This window comes from Cebus imitator, unplaced genomic scaffold (genome assembly GCF_001604975.1).
Source record: "Cebus imitator isolate Cc_AM_T3 unplaced genomic scaffold, Cebus_imitator-1.0 Scaffold60, whole genome shotgun sequence".
NCBI classification, from domain to species: Eukaryota; Metazoa; Chordata; class Mammalia; order Primates; family Cebidae; genus Cebus; species Cebus imitator.
In genome coordinates, this window is record NW_016107375.1 from 5,135,026 (window position 1) to 5,157,947 (window position 22,922).

A 22,922-nucleotide genomic window follows, 5' to 3' on the forward strand; every position below is an offset into this window, starting at 1 on the left:
TTAGATGGAGTCTTCCTCTGTTGCCAGGCTGGAGTGCAGTGGTGCAATCTAGGCTCACCGCAACCTCCGCCTCCTGGGTTCGGCAATTCTTCTGCCTCAGCCTCCCGAGTAGCTGGGACTACAGGTGCATGCCACCATGCCCGGCTAATTTTTGTATTTTTAGTAGAGATGGGTTTCACCATTTTGGCCAGGATGGTCTTGATCTCTTGACCTCGTGATCCACCTGCCTCGGCCTCCCAAAGTGCTGGGATTACAGGCGTGAGCCACCGCACCTGGCCAGGGTTTTGACTTTTTATCCAATTTGCCAGTCTGTGTCTTTTGATTGGAGCATTTAGACCATTTACATTTAAGGTTAATATTGTTATTAACCTTAATAATGGCAGAATTTGATCCTGCCATTTTGATGCTAGCTGGTTGTTTTGCCCATTAGTTGATGCAGTTTCTTCATCGTGTAGATGCTCTTTACCATTTGGTACGTTTTTGGAGTGGCTGGTCCTGGTTGTTCCTTTCTATGTTTATTGCTTCTTTCAGGAGCTCTTGTAAGGCAGGCCTGGTGGTGACAAAATCTCTCAGCAATTACTTATTCATTAAGGATTTTATTTCTCTTTCACTTATGAAGCTTAGTTTGGCTGGATATGAAATTCTAGGTTGAAAGTTCTTTTCTTTAAGGATGTTGAATATTGGCCCCCACTCTCTTCTGGCTTGTAGGGTTTCTGCCAAGATATCCACTGTGAGTCTGATGAGCTTCCCTTTGTGGGTAACCTGACCTTTCTCTCTGGCTGCCCTTAGCATCTTTCCCTTCATTTCAACCCTGGTGAATCTGAAGATTATGTGCCTTGGGGTTGCTCTTCTCGAGGAATATCTTTGTGGTGTTCTCTGTATTTCCTGGACTTTAATTGGCCTGCCTTGCTATGTTGGGTAAGTTCTCCCGGATAATATCCTGAAGAGTGTTTTCCAGCTTGGATTTATTCTCTCTGTCACATTCACGTACACCTATCAAATGTAGATTAGGTCTTTTCACATAATCCCATATTTCTTGGAGGTTTTGTTCATTTGTTTTTACTCTTTTTTTCTCTAATCTTGCCTTCTCATTTTATTTCATTGAGTTGATCTTCAGTCTCTGGTATCCTTTCTTCTGCTTGGTTGATTCGGCTATTGAAACTTGTGTATGCTTCCTGAAGTTCTCGTGTTGTGTTTTTCAGCTCCATTAAGTCATTTATATTCTTTTTTAAGGTGTTTATTCTCATTAGCATTTTGTCAAACCTTTTTTCAAGGTTCTTAGTTTCTTTGCTTTGGGTTACAACATGTTCTTTTAGCTCAGAAAAGTTTGTTATTATCTACCTTCTGAAGTCTGTTTCTGTGAATTCATCAGACTCATTCTCCATCCAGCTTTGTTCCCTTGCTGGGAGGAGTTGTGATCCCTTGGAGGAGGAGAGGCATTCTGGTTTTAGGTATTTTCATCCTTTTTACACTGGTTTCTTCCCATCTTTGTGGATTTATCTACCTGTGGTCTTTGTAGTTGGTGACTTTTGGATGGAGTCTCTGAGTGCATGTCCTTTTTGTTGATGTTGAAGTTATTTCTTTCCGTTTTTTAGTTTTCCTTCTAACAGTCAGGCCCCTCTGCTATAGGACTGCTGGAGGTCCACTCCAGACCCTGCTTGCCTGGGAATCACCTGCAGCAGCTGCAGAACAGTAAGGGTTGCTGCCAGTTTCTTCTTGTTATCTTCATCCTAGAAGGATACCTGCCAGATGTCAGCCTGAGCTCTCCTTTATGAGGAGTCTCTTTGGATACAGGGGAGTCAGGGAGCTGCTTGAGGAGACAGTCTGTCCCTTAGAGGAGCTCAAGTGCTGAGCTGTGAGCTCTGTTATTCTGTTCAGAGCTGCTGGACAGGTATGTTTAAGTCTGCTGCAGTAGAACTGATAACTGCCTTTTTTACCTAGGTTCTCTGTCCTGGGAAGGTGGGGCTTTATTTATAAGTTCCTGACATTCTGCTGCCTTTTTTCAGAGCTTCCCTGCCAAGCAAGGAGGTAGCCTAGTCACAGTCTGCCAGCAGAGGCGTTGCTGAGCTGCCATGGGCTCTGCCCAGCTGCTCGGTGAACTTCCTTGTGGTTTTGTTTACAGAGGTATAGTTAGAACTGCCTCAGTAATGGCGGGTTGCCTCAGTAATGGCAGACTGCTTCAGTAATGGTGGACTGCCTTGGTAATGGTGGATGTCCTTCCCCCCACAAAACTGGACCATCCTGGGTCCAGCTGCGCTTGCTGGGAATCTTTCAAACCAGAGCATTTCAGATTGCTGGTCTTTGTGGGGGAAGAAACTACTGAGCCAGATCACCTGGCTCCCTGTTTCAGCCCCTTTTCTTCAGTTGAATGGGCGGCTCTGTCTCCCAGGTGTTCCAGGCACCAGTTGAAACTGCCACCCAGATTTGTGTGAGTTTTTGTGTGGAGACCTGTTGTACCAGCTGAAACAGTCGTGCTGGAAACTTGTGGCACTTTTCAGTCCGGGGATCTCCTGGTCTGTGGGCAGTAATAACTCATTTGGAAATGTGGTGATCACTCACACTTTGCGTTGTTCTTACTGGGAACTGCACTCCAGAGCTGTTCCTATTTGGCCATCTTGGATCATCTCCCCTCTATTGGAGTTTTTTTAGTTCCACATATTTTAAAAAATACTGTTGACAAGCCACTAAATTCATTTCACAATCTGCTAATGAAATAACTTGCTAATGAACTAATGTATAGTTATTATAGCAATATATTGTTTTAGACTACTGGTCTCAAACTTTAGTATAAAGTATGAGTTAAATATTTAGGTCCCTAGACCCATCCTGCAAAGAAGCTAAGGCAGGGTTTGCAAATCTGTATTTTTTTTTTAAATGGAGTTTTGCTCTGTTGCCTATGCTGAAGTGCAGTGCCGCAATCTCAGCTCACTGCAACCTCCACCTCCTGGGATCAAGAAGTTCTTCTGCCTCAGCCTCCTGAGTAGCTGAGGCTATAGGTGTCCACCACCAGGCCCCACTAACTTTTGAATTTTTAGTAGAGACAGAGTTTCACCACATTGGCCAGGCTTGTCTCAAACTCCCAGCCTCAAGTGATATGCCCACCTCAGCTTCCCAAAGTGCTGGGATTACAGATGTGAGCCACCACAATGGGCCTGAAAATCTGTATTTTTAACAAGCATCCCCAAAAGTTTCTGAAGCAAAGGGTCTTCCACCCATGCATAGAGACATACTAGTCTTTATTCACACTGGTGGCTGCCCACCAGGAAGCTACTTGTTAACAGCACAGATGTGTCAACTCTCTTTCAAGAAAGGATAGTCCCTGGTGGGACCAAGTAAACACTGGGGCAGCCTTGACTTCCTGCTACCTCCTCCCCTATAAAAGACCTCTGTTATGTGAGGCAACCTGAATGAGGGGCCGGGTGTGACATGGATGTGTTGGGGAGGGCAGGCTGGCTAGGAGCAAGTCAGAAGCTGGGAGCAAGGGGATAGAGAGAAGAGTGAAATAATGCTCACTACCATAGACTGACCAATCCAATTGGTAAGTTGCCCCTGAAATCTAGTGCTCTTGTTTATGTAGCCTCCTCAGCCAAGCACCATGTCAAAGATACTTTACAGATGGTGGACACTGAGGCTTGGAAGTAACTTGCCCAGATTCCACCAATTGTCAAGACAGAGCTGGGATTCCTGCCTGGGCTTGTCGAATTCCAAAGCCTGTGCTTTCAACCAGTCTGCTACATGAGCTCTGGGATGTGAGAGGCTCACACACCCTGTCTGAAGGGATGAGGGTTTTCTTTGGGTGCTGGGCAGGACAGGTTCCCACCTGCAGTTGCTAGGCAACCTTGTGAAGGTCCAGGTCCCTGGGTAGCAGCTGCCCCATGGAAGGGTCCGGGCTGGTGGTGCTAGTGAAGAACTGGCCCTCACCATGTTTGTTTTCTGTTCTCTCATCCCTTCTGGCTTTGTTCTCTGACTGCCACCCTCAGTTGTTCCTTATGAGATCACCCTCTATACCAGTGATGTCTTTGCTGCTGGGACAGATGCCAACATCTTCATCATCATCTATGGCTGCGATGCTGTGTGTACCCAGCAGAAGTATCTGTGCACCAACAAGAGGGAGCAGAAGCAGTTCTTTGAGAGGAAGTCTGCCTCCCGCTTCATTGTGGAGGTACTTGGGCTCCGCAGGTTGTCTAGGGATGGGGTAGGTCAGGGAGAAGGAGGGGAGAATCCCTGAATTCAGGGCGAAACACATGCTTTTCATCCTGATGCACTGCTATTTGAGAGGAAGCTGGGCAGCTCATCCTACCTTCCTGGGCCTTAGTATACCCAAGCAACCAGGGAAATGGTGAAGCTCACCCTGGCCCTCCTGGACTGGTGTCAGGATCAAAGGCAATGAGGATAGACAGGACTTGGGAACACTAGAGGCATAAAGCCAACATACCTATCTAGAGCTTCCAACAACAGACACTTACCCACAGATGGAATATGGCTCCCAGACTTGCTGGTTCTCGGGTTCTGCTGGTACTGCTGGCCAGGGAGAGGTGGAAATCCTACCACCAGTGGTCACATGGGGATAGGGTCTCCTGCTCAGCTCTCAAGATATGGTCAAACAGTTTAATAGAGAAGAACATCCTGCATGTTCAGTGTCTTCCCATCAGGTCTTGGCAATGGAGGTGCTGTTATTCATTGTTGACTGTGGATGTAGGTCATAGTGCCTTGGAATCCATATACTTCAATTCAGTGCATACTCACTGTGCCTGCCCAGTGTGCTCAGCTGTGCACTAGGTTGGGTGGGAGACACAAGAGAAGGGGGGAGCTCAGATCCTGCCTGCGAGGGGCTTACAGTCAAGTTGGGGACTCCATTCCCCACAAAGATAGTGAGAGAGTCTGGTGATGGTCATTGTCACTGACCCTATTGGTCAGAGGATACTGTCATAGGCTTTATCGATCTTAACTCACTTAATTATAATTAAAAAATTGTTCCTATGTAAATATGGGGAAACTGGGGCACAGAGTTTACATCACTTCCCTAAAACCACACAGCTAGGATGTAGTGGGAGCAGGATCAAAATCCAGAAGGACTGGTTCTGGAATAGACACTCTTAGCTACTGCAGTAGACAAGCAAATGGACTGAGCTTACTATCACTGTTTAGAGAAGGGAGAAGGCTCATTGGAAGAGGTGGCTTTGAGTTGGATCTGAAAGGGGGCATTAGCAGGGACAAGGAGGAAAGGATTCCTAGCAAAGGGAACAATGTGGCCAACAGCTCAGAGGTGGAAATAAGCGTGTGGCTTGAGGATTTGTCTAGAAGCCATGGGAGGAGTGTGATGTGACTTGGATGGACAGCAGTAATGAAGCCAGACTTAGAGGGGAAGCACAGGAGACCCTGAAGGAGATGAGCCAGGAGCCTCAGGAGCCTGGGCCCTCTAGGCAGTGGGACCTTTGGAGATGTGCCTTTTATTTTCTGATAGGAAACGAAGTCCAGGGCACCTTCCTTCTTCCTGACTCAGTCTCTATCCCAGGGGATGCCCTCCTCTCTTCCCACCTTCTCTGCAGCAGTCAGCACTTGTGGGAAGGTCTGCCACCTTTGTTGAGTCTTTTAACAAGAAAATTCAAGGGTGATTCATTAATCCACACAAAGCTAATGTCTCATCCACCCAAGATGTCGCGGTGCGTGAGTCATCCAGGCCTGATGCCGTCAGCGGCTGAGGCTGTGATCACACCTCAGCATGACTTCCGGGGAGTTTTTATCAATGAAGTCCCCACTAATAGACAGCTATAATTTGCGAGTAATTTTGTTGCTTTATTTTTTTCTTTTCAAATCTCTCTAGATTTGGGGAGAGTGTGAGAGCTGGGAAACAAATGAAAGGGTTTTGTCTCCTGGCCTCTGTCTCCTTGCCCACCTGTGTCCCTCTCTCTGCACTTCTCTTTTCTGATTGATCTTCAGGTAGGAGGCAAAATGCTGGATTGCAGAGTCCATAACCCTGGATCTGACTCTGGCTCAATCGCTAATTTGTGAGGAAGCCACTTCCTCTCTCGGTGACTACCTCCCAAGGAAAGAGTTTGACCAGAAAAAGAATAATAATAGCCAAGAGTTATTGAGAACATCCAAGGGCCAGCCCAGTTCTAAGGACCTGATGTGTATCAACTCACTTAATCCTCATAACATTTCCAAGGCATGGGTAGTATGACCATCCCATTTTACAGATGAGGAAACAGAGCACAGAAAGGTTAAGCAAACTTACTCAAGGTGTCTTAAAACAGCAGAGCTGAGATCTAGATGAAAGCGGTTCAATTCCAGAGCCTTCTCTGCCTAATTCTTTCACCTTCCAGAATACTGGGGCCCCTTCTGATGCTGTTGTCCTCTGAGTCTCTGTCTGAGGCCCACCAGCCATGACTAGCTGTTCCCTAAAAGCCACCTTGCTCTCTGAGGGGTGAGGCCTGAGATGCCGATCCTGTCACATTCAACTCAGTGCTTAGAGGATTAAGGTCACAGATGCCAGAGATTCTCCTCTGCACCCCATACCTGGAGGCTCCAGGTGAGAGAGAGAAGATGCTGTAGCTGCCCTGCTCCCAGCACAGTTCAGGGGCTCACCTGGCACACATGTATCAGCTTTTTTGTTCAATGGGACTTTCACACACTCCATCATGGTTAAGGCTCACCACCGCATTATGAGAAGGCCAGGCTGATCTTATCATACCCATTTTGCAGCACTCTTTTGTCCTTGCAACCAATGCTCATCAAGTACCTAGGTCATGGGCTCTGTTCTGGGTTTTCAAGATACAATGCAGAGCAAAATGGTGTCTGCCTTGTGGTTCTCAGTGGCGAAAGGGATGGTAGGTGTCACACAAATAAATGCAAACTTACAACTATGAGAAGTGCACCAAGGAGGAACTCTGCTATGCCGCAAGAGCCTGTCATGAGGAGAGTTCACTTTCTTGGGGAGGCTAAGGGCTTTCTTGAGGAAGTCATCACTGACTTGAGACCTGGATTATGAGGTCGAGAAGGCATAGGGTTAAGTAAAGAAGAGGAAGGCAGAGAGGCAAGCAAAGCATGTACAAATGCCCGGTGGCAAGGAATGTGGACTTTGCGGGACTGGCATTTCTATGTGGGAGCACAGAAAAGGAGTGGCTGGAGGGGGAGAAACTCTTAGGGGCCTGGATCCTCGATTAAGTCAACTTGGCAAGACAGGAGCATGGCACAGCCAGGACTCATCTTTGTCTACCCAGTTCAGTTCTTACACAGGGGATGAGTGTCTATAAGAGCAAGCAGTGGAAGATGGGGACCTGGGCTCCACACTGAAGAGGGGTCCCCCTCCCAGAGAAGGTGGATTGAAGCAAGTTCTGGAGTCAAGGCTGACTTTAGGTGGGGAGAGGGGACCTGAGACATGGGCGTGGCCTGTGTGTCAAGGACAGTGGGAGCTGGCCTGGCTGGACAGTGGGGACATATCAGGAGGAAGTGCAAAGGGACTCAGGGTGGATGCCCTGGGGAGGCAGGATGCTGCCGAGGCTGTACTTTCGTGGATTTTTCAGCTAACATCTGGTGCCTTATCTCTTTTGCAAAGTTAGAAGATGTGGGAGAAATCATTGAAAAAATTCGGATTGGCCATAATAACACAGGCATGAATCCCGGGTGGCACTGCTCTCACGTGGACATCCGCAGGCTCCTCCCGGATAAAGATGTAAGTTTTTGACTGGTCTGTCCTGCTGCTTCTTTTGTCCCTTTCCAGAGCAGATTCCAGGCAAATTTCCTGGCAGGACCTGCTGGCTAGGTCAGCCTTATTGAGATAAAAATCTCTTAATGAAAATTCAGTCAGTTTACTGAGAGTCAGAAACTAGCTCCGGTTCCAAGCAGAATTTTCTAGAATTTGGCTTAGTGGTCAAGGAGGATATTTTGGGCATGTCTCTGCTCCCCACCTCCAAAGCCATATTACTAGTGAGTGACGAGAGTGCCCTTCCTGTAACTCCAGGTCAACTCACAGAAGAAAATCCACCTACTTTTATGACTTACTCTGAAGCCATAAAAGTATAAACCTAGGAGATAGTTCTCAGCCATAGCTATGGATATGAAGAGGGAAGATTTTTTTTTTTAATGGAGTCTCATTCTGTCACCCAGGCTGGAGTGCAATGGCACTATCTTAGTTCACTGCAACCTCTGCCTCCTGGTTCAAGCAATTCTCCCACCTCAGCCTCCCAAGTAGCTGGGACTACAGGCATGCAGCACCATGCCCAGCTAATTTTTGTATTTTTTTAGTAGAGATGGGGTTTCGCCGTGTTGGCCAGGCTGGTCTCGAATTCCTGATCTCAGATGATACACCCATCTCGGCCTCCCAAAGTGCTGAGATTATAGTCATAAGCCACGGCAGCTGGCCAGAGGGAGCAATTTTTAAATACAGAGACCCCCTCCTCTTACCCACTGAATCTGAGTCTCCAGGATAGAACTCAGATACCTATTTTTAAGTGACCCTGGGAACCCCATTCTTTCAGAGCCAAACTCTGGTGTGGTTATGCAACTCTTTAAGACTAGATCTACTGAAATTGGGGCAAGGGGCTCCCCTGTGGCTTTTACATTATTTACGGGGCCCCATGATCCTTGTCCTTTGTCTCCATGAATATTGAGATACTGATGAATCTCTGAAGTTGGCAGCTTTCACATTAAGGACTAATTTTCCTTTCTCTGCCTCACCCCAGGGTGCAGAGACTTTGACTTTCCCATGCGATCGGTGGCTTGCCACCTCTGAGGATGACAAAAAGACCATTCGAGAATTGGTTCCGTATGACATCTTCACTGAGAAATACATGAAAGATGGGTCCTTACGGCAAGTCTACAAGGAAGTAGAAGAGCCTCTGGACAGTAAGTGTGGTGTGGCCACCCTAATCACCATGGGCAGGCTCCGGGACCCTGGTCCACCCTGTGGAGCACCTGCCCTGTGCCAGGCTGAGCCTCTTCACCCAGGAGGAGGGTCTTTTGTTACCTTGGCTGTGTAGAGAGGGCCACTGAGGCTCACAGAGGTTGTATAACCTGCCTAAGTGCACACAGCTAATACATGGGTGAGCTAGTCTTCAGAGACTCAGCTGTGTTGCTCCAAGATTTGTGCTCAAATCCTTTCCCAGTTTGACATTGGGATAATACATCCAGATAAGGGGAATCCTGTGCCTGGCTTATCCTGGTCCCTGTTTTCTCCCTGCTTTTCATTTATTTGCTACCCCTATGGCTTGGGCTTCTCTGCTTTTGCTGGACTCAGCTGTCCCAACTTAGTATGAATCAAGAAACCTTCTGGATTTATATGTAACTGAAACCATTGTGTACTTGTTCTCAGTAGTTGGGTGTGGCTCTAGAATGTTTAAGGTCATGGGTTTCTTTTCTGGATGGGCTGGTTAACTTGTCCATTCTTCATCAGTGTGGTTTTCTCTGAAGGGTTGGCTTTAAACTGGCCACCCACTTCTTGTACTTCCTCCTCCCTTGCTCTTGGTGATATCACCATTTTCTAGTTCTCTTCCTACCTCACTGAAGTGTTTAGAGTGCTGGTTTCCTTTCTCATGCTGGGTAGTATTCCTCAAGGCTCAGTCCTCAGCCTTTTCCTCTCTTTCTACATTGTATATGTACACACACGCGCGTGCACACACACACACCCCACATACATACATTCTTCCTAGAACAATGGACAGAGTCATATCTCTGTTCTGACCAGCAATGGCATCATCCATGTCAATCCCCATGTTATTCACCAGCCATTCAGCTCTGAATAATCTTGAGCTATTTCAAAAGTCACATTTATTTGCCAAAAACAGACTTTCTACTCCTGATCATCGACAAAGAATGCAGTGGATCTCTCTAGCAGGGCAGCCTACACAGATCAGAGAAGCTCCAAGAGCTTGAAAATCCACCTTAAATTTGTTACATTGTCTTCTTGGAAAAACTGGAGTAAAATTCAAAATTCCAGGCCCCTTATGGAGCCAGGAAGACAGGCCCAAGCAGATAAGACATCCAAAACACAAACACCGTCTTCCTTTTCTGTCACCGGAAGTAAAACAGCTATAGCTCTGCCTTTCCTTTAACCTGAGTTGCCACCCAGAAATAAAAACAAGTGTTGCCTCAGTAGTGCGACTCCCCTACTGCTATCCCTTTCTCCACGTAGTCTTTGCTATTAAATCTGGGGATAATTTCCTTCTCTACTTGGCCCCCAGAGGATGCCCTGGAAAGCTGTCCCAGGAGAGCACTTGGGCTGTTCTGTGTGGATAACACACCACAAAACCCACTCTGAGCTCGATGATGTTTCTAGGGAAACATCTCTCCAAGGATGCGCCGGGTGGCCTGGGTGGGACGGGGAGGGAGGAGGATCCAGAAATAGCTGGCTCTAACTGCACTACCGCATTGCTCAGCACCCAGAAGCTGAATCAGTGTTCCTAATTCCCAGAGGACTGGAGAAAGCAGCAGAGGAAGGGGGAGTGAGGGGCCCATTTCATCCCAGCCCCTGGGGACACAGCATCCTGCTCTGGGACATAGGATCCTAGAAAAGGTGTCCTGACAGGCCCGTGCCACCTGTGATTAGCTCACATGTGGGCCAGGTCTGAATGCACAGCTAGAAAATGGATGGGGAGAAAAATGAGGGGGAGGACCATCGACTGTTGTGTCTAAACTATGGCAAGTTTCCTAATGTCACCTCAGGTCAATATTAGCAAGACAAGCTTGGGTAACATTTGACCAATGAAGGATTTTCTTCATTAATGTAGTGTGTGAAATGCTGACAGGTTTCTGCACTGAGCTAAGTGGGGCAGGGTGACGTGGGAGCAGGTGTGGCTGGTCCCCGGTTTCTGCCCATGGCAGTGTCTCTGACAAGCCTCTGCAAGTCAACTCTCACAATGCACCTAGGAGTTTTGGAGGGCAGGGTCTTGGGCCACTGAGATAAGGAAGATAGTTGGGGAGAAAGTTTGGAAAAGGGACAGGAGGTGGCAGGAGAGGGTAGAGTTTAGGTTTGAACATGTGAGCTTGTGATGTTGGGGTCTGGTCAAGGTGGAGAGGTACTAAGTGTGCAGATCCAAAGCAAAGGAAGAACCTGGGTTGGAGGCACAGACTCAGAAAACTCAAGGAAGTGCAAGATGAGAGCTGAGAATGCGGGTGGAACCTGGGAGACCTTGGCATCAGAGGCACAGGTGGAAGATTAGGAAATCATAAAGCTACCCAAGAAGGAGTGTCCGGCCACATGGAAGGAGAGCAGGAGGGAAAAATGCTGCAGAAATCAGTGGAAAATAGGGAAATCATGGGAGCCTTGCTGTAGGTGTGAGTGTGTTCCACAGCCGTGGGACAAGCAACTCACATCACTTTACTTTTCTAAATTTAATTAAATGTGGTTCTGAGCCCACTTGCAAGTGTTGATAAGAAAGCCCATCTCCTTCACTGCAGGGAGGGGAATCCCCTTTTTGAGGGTCTTCTAGGAATCCTGAGGCTCACAGGAGAGGCCTGGTCCTTAGTCCGGGGTGAGTGCCACCCCCAGCTGTGCTCACTGTCACACAGTGTCACTGCTGGCTCTTCACCAGAAACACTCCTACATGAATCTGGCTTTGTCAAAAGACTCTCTCTTCCACCCTTGATACCCCCTTCAAGCTTCAAGTCCCCAAAGAAGCCCAGCAGTCATCTCCCTAGAGGATCCCTGTGTGCAGGTGAGGGATCCCTGCTGCTTGTGAGATACTCCCGAACTCTTACTCCCTCCCAGGACAAGGAAAGTTAACCTTCCTCCCACTTTGGACACCTCTGCCTTTCAGCTTCCATTTCTCTCCTTTGGGATAATCCAGCCAAGTCTCCTCTTCCTTGGCCTGAAACTCAAAATCTCCAAAGACAGAGGATACAGAGACGGGCCAACCAATTTTTAGCCTTCATAAAAATGCAAGACAACTCTCCCTGATTGGGAGAAGGTTGGGAAAGAAGATCTTTTGTTTTTCCTTAAACAAAAACAGCAAAACAAAAATAGGATACCATTTATTTTTATTTTTCAAAATTTTTAACTATCACACCGATATTTAGCCCTCCCTATGGGCCATGGGAGACCAAGGAGAGGGCAGTGGTCACAGTGGCTTCAGTGAGGAGTTGGCTTGGAGTGCTGGGGCGGGGGTGGGTGGTGGCAGTCGGTTGGAGAATAAATGAACATAAGGAAATGAACAGAGGGGAAACTGTTCGATAAAAAATATTTTTCTATGAACCAGTTAGAAGGATCTTGTGTTGACACTGGTCACCTTCAAATGGGAAGACATATTATTGTTGTATATTGTGACAGGTAGATTCGGCAACCACAGTGTGGACACATCTCAGGTAGTTTCTGGGTCTTTCTCCCTGAACACTGCAGGCAGCTACATGAGCAGATAGATGGTTTGAGGGGTGCTCAAAAAAGCCTCCATTTTGGGGATCTCAAAGAGCCCACCTGGGTCTAGATCCGATAAGCACACTTCCCACTAGAGAACCACATGGATTTGAAGCTGAATATGCATAATTGAGTGAACAAAAGGAAGGCACTAACCCCTTGAGGCCTAGACCAAAAGCTTAGTACCTCCTACAAATCCAATTCCCTAAGACCTAAAGCACTGACCCCTTTTCTTCCCTTTGTCTGTCTGTCTCACCACCTGCCCAGTTGTGCTGTACTCGGTGCAGATCTTCACAGGGAACATTCCCGGGGCAGGGACGGACGCCAAGGTGTATATCACCATCTATGGAGACCTGGGGGACACCGGGGAGCGGTACCTTGGCAAGTCAGAAAACCGCACCAACAAGTTTGAGAGAGGAACGGTATGAGGGCCACACGGGGTTCACCTTCCTTCCCTTCTCCTCCCCAGGCCCAGCCATCAAGGCATCAGCTCTTCTTGGTTCCCGGGGACATCCAGGAACTTTGTGGAGCATCATATACCCTCATTTGGGCCTCTGGCCTTGCCCTTCCCCTGCAAGTGCTCCTTGTTCCCCATTCCTTGTGGATGCACCCACCCTGGGTCCTGCGTAGGGGATAGGGTGGAGCAGAAGGCTGGCCTTGGGCAAGTGGGAGGCCTGCTGCAGCTCCAGATTGTTGGCTTCATGGGACTGGGCCATCTTCAGAAAATCCAGTTCACTGTGCATGGTTCATGAACGTGGAGGTGAACACTGAAGAATGGCAGGGGCTGTGCTCACAGAGACTTGAACAGTGGGGTGGAGAGGGGATCTGAAGGCCTGGTTCTGCTATCAACTCCTTATCTGCTTCGACTTCTCTGGCCTCAGTTTCCTCATCTGTAAATTAAAGGATCAGATGTGAATTGCTAAATTGTGTTGTGTAGAGCCTCAGGTGGCTCCAAGGCTCTTGGGAGCCTTGGAGGTAGTGAAGACAGATGCAGATGGACACCCGACTCCCTCCCAGGTGGATCCATTTTGACCTGGCCTGTTGATTGCAGTGCCAAGCAAGGCCTCTGTTAAGCAAAGGGTTCTGTGGCTATAAAAAGGCTTGAAAACCACATGACTAGGTGATGTCTAAGACCTTTCCAGCTCTGACAGTGATTTTACAGAAACACAGGGGCCTCTAAGGATGGGCTTTGTGAACCTTCCCTTCCCACCAGCTCGGCTCCCCTCTCCCTGCCTCTGCTCCTCCCACTCCGACCCTTTCTGCCATTGCCCTCCACTTGCTCCTCAGCCTCCTTTCCTTCTCCTCTACATGCACCAAAATCTGCCAGAAATCCCCCCAGGCCACGCTATCTCCACAGGGAGATCAGGTTAAGGTGATTGGCTCCTAACCTGATCTGTGCTCTTGCCTGTGGCTGTGCATGTCTGGGGATTTCATACATCAGCCAATGGGTATTTATCAAGGGTCTCCTTAAACCTGACCCCAGCCAGACATATCCCTTAGCATTGAACCACTCTACTAGTGAGGAGGATATTAGCCCTGAGACAAGAAACGTGGGTGTCATCTAAGTGGGTCTGCAGCTGGCTGGTGACCCCATGATTCAGACAATGGAAGGAGTCCCAGCCTGGCTGCCAGGTCTCCTCAGACCCCAGCACTCCCATTCACTGCTTCATCATCCAGATAGAAACCATTTACCTTGAACTTCAGTTTACTTCATCTGAAGCAGGGATAGTAACATGATTGCTAATTAGACCTCTGAGCTGAAAAACAGAACAAGATGTAAGATCATGTTGTACCAGGAAGAAATCATCTTAAAACATAAATTCATGCACCACAAGAGATATAATTGTTCAGTGCTCTTGTAAAGTAGCTAGGAGGAGTCCTATCCTCCTCTTTCCATCTTGTAAAAATGGAATGCCAAAAAGGTCATGTGATTGTCCCTGACTACACTGGGGATATTATTTGTCAGGTCCCCAATGCTAGGGCCAGGTCACCTGAGCTCAGATCCTGGCTCTGACACTTACTAGCTGCGTGATCTTAGACAAGTTACTTAACATATTTGTGCCTCCTTTTTCTTTACCCTAAAAAAGAGTTAATTTTCAGTTATTGTGAAAGTCAACTGAATTACAAATGTGAAGTGTCTAGAACTATGTCTGGCAGGCACGTGGCTCTTTGTGCTGGCTGTTGTCAAGCCTTGGGAGAGCTCACCTGTCCCCTGCCCTAGTTGATGCCTGGTGTCGGTGCTTGGCAAATGCATTGTAGAAGCAGCAATGCTCAGCATACAGCTGATAGGTGCATTTTTATGCACAGCTTTGTTTACAGACTCTGGCAAAGAGTAGGTGTTCAATAAATATGGATTAAGTAAATAAATGAGTGGAAGTATAAATGAAGGTGATGCAAGTGATTCTCCTCTATGTTCAGATTCTGTTTTTTCTTTTTTTCTCTCAGCAATTGTTATGTCACAAGAAAAAATCTTTGCCCAGTTCTGCCCCATCACTTTCTTCTCTTTTCCTCCAGTTTTGACGACCCATCAGGGGAGCTGGAGCAACTTCTGGCTCAGTTACTAACCATGTGATCTTAAGTTCACTGCTGAACATCTAGAAGCTTCCATTTCTCTCATCACTTGCTCCAGAATAAGGGAGTCATCTTGGAAACCCCTCTCCCTGTTGGAAACCCCTCCTCACCCATATCCAATCAATCGCCAGGTTCCAGAGTCTTCCTTCTAAATAATTTCAGATCAGCCAAGTCTGCCCTGTCTCCACTCAGCCCTGCCTCATCTCACCTTGTTCACCGAGCCGGCCTGGTCTTTCTGCTCCAGGCCCAGCCATCCAACCCACTCTCCAGCTTCCTCAGTTAACCTATCCAAAGCTGACCAGTCACTCTCTCACTTCAAGCCTGCAGAAGTTCCCCACGGATCCCAGATCTGCCCTGAGTCCTTCACAGGATTTGCAGACTTTCATGGCCTGCCCCCAATGGCCTGTTCAGAGTGCCCTCTGTAGAGCACTGTGTGCAGTTTCCAGAATGCCCTGCACTCTCTCCTGCCTCAGCATCTTTCCAAACGTTTTCTCTGCTTACATACACATGCACCCATAGAAAATAGGTAAGCCATTAGGTGGTATTACTGTTTTACATAAAAGACATCATACTACATAAATACTTCTTTAACTTGCCCTTGGCCTGCCTGGCTGCCTTGGAAAACTCTCTCTGCCAGGATATTAAAATATAGATGGAATTGACTCTTCTCTGTAACCACTGCAGACAAAACATTCTGCAGAAAAGGCTTTGCCAGTTATGTAGCCATTCCCCAAGCACTGGACCCCAGATGGCTTCCAATTTTCCACTGTAAAAATTATCTGTAATAAACATTCTTGTGCAATGTGAAGGTCTTCCCCAGGACAGATGCAAACCAGTGGAACTGCTGTATCTCACGGTGGGCCCATTCTTACTCTAGTGAACCCAGTGGATTGCCAGCACCCCAGGACTGCTCCCATCCATGTCTGCTTTTGGCCACACACCACTAGCTGCTATTTACCTGCAGCTGCCTTGGCCATGGGCTATCCCCACTTAAGCTGCCTGGAAAGCCCGGCCCCCCAGCTGCAGCTTAATGCTGACACCTGGAGATGTCTGTCTTCCCAGGCCTGGCTCTAGTCCTCACACAGGTGGTCGCTCCCACCACCTGAGTTAGAATTACCCATCCCCTCCTCTTGCTGTACTGGACTGTGGGTTCCTGGGGGCAGAAGGCATCCTATTCTACCCATCTCTGGATTCCTAAGGCTTCACACAGTGACTTACATGTCACCTGCACTCAGCAAATCTTTCAGAAGGAAAGCAGGTGTCACTCAGTGTCACCTCCCCTCTCACCTTCCTCAGGTTCCCACCCTGACTCCTGCCTCCCACATTCAACCTCTGTCTTGGCTCCATCTCATTCAAAGCCTGGAATCCATACCTTGCCAAGCTCCCCTCAAAGAATCAGCACACAAAACTGGAATGTCCACCTGACTAAAGACAGACTCAGGGACACAGAGGAGGGCCTTGACTCACAACCCCACAAAATCCTCTTGAGCCTGTGTTTTGGATATTTGTCCCTGAGTCCCTATGCAGCCTGGCCGTCCCCAGAGCCTCACCTCTTCTGCCTCCTCTCCTGCAGCCTGGCCTTGCTGACTCATCCAACTCCCTCAGCATCTCCCAGGGAATTTCAGCCCCCCTCCCATTACTCAGAAGCTCATCTCTAGAAGAACTTTTGCCCTCCAGCTGCCACAGCTGGATTCATCCCCAATGCTCAGCATAGCTAAGCAGTCTGGGAACAGGACTGGCTGACCACCCCTCCTCTGCCTCTGACCATGGCCTTCAGGTCCCACCCACCTTACACAGAGGAGGCTTCCAAACACCCACAGGTTTCTCCCAAAAGGAATATGGTGAAGGCAGTTTTCTCCATGGCACTACACATATTAAGTGGACTGCAAAATGGGACCCCTGTAGATGTGAGACCTCGGACCCCACAGGCTGGGTGTTGGGGATGTGGGCCTGGAGGGCTCCCCAGCAAGGAGGGTCTGTTCAGCGCAGCAACTGAGGGGGATGGAAGGTCCTGGAAGGATGGGGCTGGAGGGGGTTGAGTGGGTTGCACCCCCCACCTGAGTCCCCACATCTGGGCTCCCCAGGCTGACACCTTCATCATTGAGGCCGCTGACCTAGGCGTCATCTACAAGATCAAGCTCCGCCACGACAACTCCAAGTGGTGTGCAGACTGGTACGTGGAGAAGGTGGAGATCTGGAACGACACCAACGAGGACGAGTTCCTGTTCCTGTGCGGGCGCTGGCTGTCCCTGAAGAAGGAGGATGGGCGACTCGAGAGGCTCTTTTACGAGAAGGTGAGGCAAGGGGCCAACAGGGCCTGTGGCCATCATGCCTAGGGGAGGGCCCGTGGGGTGGAGGTGCTGGAGCTGTGACCGCCAGTCCTGCTCTCCCACACAGGAGTACACGGGGGACCGCAGCAGCAACTGCAGCAGCCCCGCTGACTTCTGGGAGATCGCCCTGAGCTCCAAGATGGCCGATGTCGACATCAACACAGTGACCGGGCCCATGGCTGACTACGTTCAGGAGGGCCCAAGTAAGCCAACCAGGGAGCTCTTTAGACAGGGGCCGGGTGCATGGAAATGTTTAAAAGCAATTCCTGGATGAGCCATTCTTGAGCCCCACCATCACCAATGACATATCTAACGCTTAGTCATTTAGATAGTTTTCACACATATTGCCTGTTTATCCCCAGAACCACCCTGCAGGTGAGAGGGCAGGGCTAAGCCCCCTTTACAGATGGGGAGACAAAGGCTAAAGGAGATTAGGGTGAGAATGAACATCCCTCACGTGTCACTAGAGCATCACACAAAACATTCAGCCATGCAAACTTAAGGCACGATGTGGTGGTGTAGGCAGGGGAAGAAGTCCTCAGACGGCCGTTTGGGGACTGAAGTTCCATTTCTGGTTTGACAATAAAATGTGTGGCCTTGCACAAGCTGATATCTTGGCTTCCGTCTTTTCTTCCTCCATAAAACAATGTCATGATTCCCTGGCAAGCTCATTTTGCCAACCAGAGTTTTGAGATAAGGCAATTCTCTAATTGTCTATCGAACATTTGAATGCACTACCTTCCTACTCAGTTCTCTTAAACATAAGAGTGTGACAACCATGCTATCCCCCTGCAGTAGACCACATGGTGGATCTGTGCAGTCAGACAGACAAAGCTAGTCTGCTTACACTTGACCTTCTCACTCTGTAAATGAGTGACAGGACACCCAAGAAAGGGCCTTTCCTTAAGCACTATGACCACCTGTGGAAAGGATCCCGCTGTAAAGGTGAAACAAGGCCATGTGCAGGTAATTCCAGCCAGGAAGAGATGGTTTGGAAACTTTTCAGAGATACAGATTGCATAACCTAAAACCACTACACCAGGGGAGTGTCTCCCAAGCTATTGAGAAAGACGAACCAGGAGAAGGGTTTCCAGGTTGTATCAGTTTGTAACTGCAAATGACAGAGACCTGGAAATGGTGGCTTAAACAAATTAAGAATTATTCTCTTCTCTCACATAAAAGTCCAAAGCTAGGCCATCTGGGACTAATACAGCAGTTCCAGTACAATCAAGCACCTAGGTTCCTTTAACCTGGTCACCCTGGCAACCTTATAAATGACTTCTCTCCTAAATGTCACCCGTGGTTCCAAGATGAATGTTGGAGCTCCAGCCATCACATCCACATTCCAAGCAGAAGGGCAAGGGGAAAAAGAGTACTCCTCCCAGGTGAATCAGACCTTTTAAAAAAGATTTCCCCCAAAACCTAAAATGCAATAAAAAAAAAAAAAGATTTCCCCAGAAACCTACCCAACAATATCTCCTTCCATGTCATAACCACCCCTACCTGCAAAGACGAATGGATAGTTGGTAGGAAATTAGAACTCTGTGGACACTACCTGAGCAAGTTTTTATGCTGATTAAACTGGTTTTGGAAATGGATGTCTTCTAGGACTTTCATTCACTATGTTGCATATATAGTACATTTTTATTGTTCTTCATCCAATCCCTTCTTTCCATGAGGCCTTGCTTTTGTCAACATCATTTTTGTTGACCATCGTGAGCTTTTCAGGCAAATAATGCCTATACGAGGTGAGAGGTTATTTTTCTTACCCTCCTTCACATAATAGTGCTAGGTTCAAGCGGGATAATTGATCAAAAGAGCTTTTAGAAGCTTGATGCTCCAAACAAGTGACAAGAATGCTGTCTTTGTTCTGTGCGTTGGGAGTTAGCAACTCCCTCTGTCATTGGAGAGGAGCCACGCACCACAGATAACTTACCAGTCTGAAGGGCTCACTGCACTTTGTCTCTGAGGAAGGGGCTGAGATCAGTACCCTCAGAGATCACTTCCAAATCTACGAGCCTGTGAGGCAGTGCCTTGACCACCTGGTCTGTTACGAGGCTGGGCCCTGTGATCTCTTGCAGTTATTCCCTACTATGTGTCAGTCACCACTGGGAAGCACAAGGACGCGGCCACTGACAGCAGAGCCTTCATCTTCCTCATCGGGGAGGGAGATGAACGTAGTAACCGCATCTGGTTGGACTACCCCCGCGGGAAGAGGGGCTTCAGTCGTGGCTCTGTGGAGGAGTTCTACGTTGCTGGCTTGGATGTGGGCGTCATCAAGAAAATAGAGGTGCTGGCTTCTTGGGACCCCATGATAGTGACCACCCTAGGGACAGATGGAGCTCACCAGTACCTGGGTCCGGTTGCGGGGGGGAGTGCAGGGTGGGAAGAGCAGCCTACCTGCAGTGCCCCTCAGAGCAGGTAGCAGAGCAGAACAAACTAGCCAGGTGACTTTGGGTGAGCCACCTGCCCCTCTGTATGTCTGTTTCCCACTCACCCAGTGGGAATGTTCTGTATATTAGTTTCTATTGCTGTGTAACAAATTACCACAAACTTAGTGCCTTAAAGCAACACAAATGTATTATCTCACAGTTTCATGGGTCAGGAGTCTAGGTGTGAGTTAGCAGGGTCCATTTTCAAGGTCTCAGTGGGCTGAAATCAAGTTGCGGCCAGGGCTGCGATTTTATCCGGGGCTTGGGTTCCTCTTCCAGGCTCACTGGTTGTTGGCAGAATCCATTTTCTTGGGGTGTAGGACTGAGGCCTTCAGCTCTCAGAGGCTGTCCACCAGTCTCCACCATGGGGCCCTCTCCAAAACCTGGCTATTTGCTTGTTCAATAGAGACAATCTCTCCTGCTTCAAGTATCTCCCACTTCTTCACCTCTGACATCTAGACATGCTTTTCTAAGGGCTCAACTTATTGGGTCCAGCCCACTCAAAGTTACCTGATTAGAGACTGTCATTATATCTGCACAATCTCTTCACCTTCCTGGGAGGGACCTGGGCCAGCAAGTGTATAGCACATTGGGAAGAAGCACTGAGGGAGGGTCAGAGCAGGCAGCACTTCCTTCCCAGTTGTGTCCAGATCGTCACAGACCAGGTGTGTCTCCTCCTAGCTGGGCCATGACGGGGCCTCCCCTGAGAGCTGCTGGCTGGTGGAAGAGCTGTGTTTGGCAGTCCCCACCCAGGGCACCAAGTACACGTTGAACTGTAACTACTGGCTTGCCAAGGACAGAGGTGATGGCATCACTTCGCGTGTCTTCGACCTCTTGGATGCTATGGTGGTGAACATCGGAGTCAAGGTAGGGGCACTGTGAGTGTGCAGTGCATGGCTAGGACAGTGCAGATTGGGGTTGGGGGCAGCAGGGGAGACAGACTGGGGCGTCCACAGGTGCTGCAGCCTGGTATGCTAGCCAGATGTTGTTTGCTAGGAGCCACAGACTGAACTCTCTTTTGGTCTGCTGCTGTGTGACCTTGGGCAAGTCACCTCATTTCTCTGGGCCTTGTTCTTCCCATACACTTCTTAGAAATAATGCATCCCTGCCACTCATGGCCCGTTCCATGTAGGGTCTTGGTGAGAATTAATGAGATCACAGTCCACGAAGAGCTTGGCAAGGAAGCAGCACCACATAGATAGGCAGGGTCATTATTCACCAAAGGGTCCACCATCAGCAGCAATAGGGTGGTGATGGGAAAGACAGCATCTGGAATACTGTGAACCTCTGGGTCTCACGGTGCAGCGAGTGGTGTCCACACAAGACCCTCCTTAACTAGAAAAGCCTGGATGACAAGAGGTCTAAGCCCCTGTCCTGGCTCCACCTCTAACTGACCAAATGACCTGGGACAAGTTGTATAAACACACAGGTCAGTCCAGGCAGGAGCCAGATACCTAGTGCTGGGATCCAAGGACCCACAGCCATTTGGTGGCCCAGAAGCCTCTGTTTCCCCTGACCCTGTGGGTTTCTCTTTTTGGCTCATGGCTACAGGGTCAACAGAAAGCCCCAACCCTTATCTCTGGTCCTAAATCAAAACCAGTGGCCTTCCTGGACCAGATTAGAAGCTGTCCCACAAAGATGAGAAGAAATCATTTGGACTTGAGCGTGCTCTGCCTACATTGTTTACAGAAACAGAAGTGGGGCTCTAGAAACCTTGACAGGCACAAGCATAGGAGCCTGCCAGTCTCCTGCCCCTCACCTGCTGGAGAGTCAGAGAGCAGCACATAGCCTTCCCCCTCCCGCCAGACAGCTCCATGTGTGGCCAGATGGATGGTGTGGGTGAGCACACAGTTTCATCCGGGGACCTCCGCCTGACCCACTTCCCGGCCCGTGTGTGCCTATATGCCACTGCCCAGCACACATGCACACCCCACACAGTGCAGCTGCAGCTCCCTCCAAGCCCTTTAGTCCAGGAAAATCCAGACCTACACCACTGTTATCCATAGCACAAAGGAACACAGGTTTGTCACTTTACAAAGAGCTGCAGGGTTCTTTGGGCTGGCCATCTCCCCAGGACACCTGATATCAGACTAGAATTACAAGAGCACTGTTTCTGTCTCTTTTTGGAAACACACCTATTACATAAAAAGAGATGTGTCTGTGTAAAGAAGAGAAAGATGGATACAGAGAACACAAGAGTTGGACAGCTCAGCTCTCAGGGGCTGGTCTCCATGGGGCCGCTGAAGCACTCATTTTGATCGTTCTATTTTTTATGCCTGTCTGGATAAGAGCAAAAAAGTGTCAGACTCCCACTTTTGTTTCCAGTGGCTCCTCCTGCCCATCATGAATGCCCTTTTTGGGTGGTCTAAGAGGATTTTCTTGGTAAAGCAAGAGGCTCTTCATCCATTCCCTCCACAAACATGTCCTGAATTTCTCCTGCGGGCCAGGCCTGTGCAGAATACTTCAAACCTCACAGTATCCTGGCAGAGATTCTAGATGCTTCTGGAAAAGCATGCAGCCCCCACCAGGCATAATGACGGGGACATGACCAGTGTGATTAACAGCCCAGGTTCAGAAATCCAGGTTTCTGGGTAATGGGACCAGGCCCCTGCACAGGTGATAGAGGAATGTGGCAGCCTGCAGAGAAGGGACACACCAGGCCAGGTACGTTCAAAGGAGACAGTCAAGACAGCCCTTCCCTGACCATGTGTCTGAGCCTCTCCTAAACCTTCAGACTTCATTATGAGTCCAGGGCACTTGACAAGAAGGAAAGGAATAAAAATCCGGGACCAAAGAACATTCCAGAACATCAGTGTAAGTGCTTTCTCTTGCCACAAGGCTGCCTCACAGAGGAAGAACCAAGGCAGGGCCTCGGTGGAGGCATGCCGGGAAGAGCAGGCTGCACCTCACCCTGCAGTAGAGACAGAGGGCACACATTCTGTTTGGCACACCCCTCAGGCTAAATGGCAAAACCCCAGTCTCAAGCGAACATCATGGAAGTAGGGGATTGCCCCACTTCACAAGTGGATTGAGGCAGTGCTTCCTCCTTAGGCATCACTCCCAGGGGCACCCCTCATTCGCACCCGTAGGGCATGTGTAGGCTGTGGCATGAAAGGGGATTGATACCCTGAATGTTGACTGCTGCTTGGGGACACACAGGTGGCAGGCTCAGCACCAGGCACGATGCAAATTGTCAGCAGCTCTCACTCTGCAAGGGAGCTTATCCCTATTTTACCACAG

The 22,922-nt window shown here is 48.8% G+C and overlaps 1 protein-coding gene across 1 annotated transcript in view; it reads left to right on the forward strand.

The window, feature by feature from the left end:
• The window catches only part of LOXHD1 (lipoxygenase homology domains 1), a 186,254-nt gene that overhangs the window by 121,476 nt on the left and 41,856 nt on the right, over positions 1 to 22,922 (forward strand). The window contains exons 26-33 of the mRNA XM_037738984.1: positions 3,981 to 4,162; positions 7,559 to 7,675; positions 8,685 to 8,847; positions 12,617 to 12,771; positions 17,005 to 17,214; positions 17,318 to 17,453; positions 19,332 to 19,540; positions 20,364 to 20,549. Of these exons, the coding sequence (XP_037594912.1) occupies positions 3,981 to 4,162; positions 7,559 to 7,675; positions 8,685 to 8,847; positions 12,617 to 12,771; positions 17,005 to 17,214; positions 17,318 to 17,453; positions 19,332 to 19,540; positions 20,364 to 20,549 (1,358 nt within the window). The remainder of the gene's footprint in view (positions 1 to 3,980; positions 4,163 to 7,558; positions 7,676 to 8,684; positions 8,848 to 12,616; positions 12,772 to 17,004; positions 17,215 to 17,317; positions 17,454 to 19,331; positions 19,541 to 20,363; positions 20,550 to 22,922) is intronic.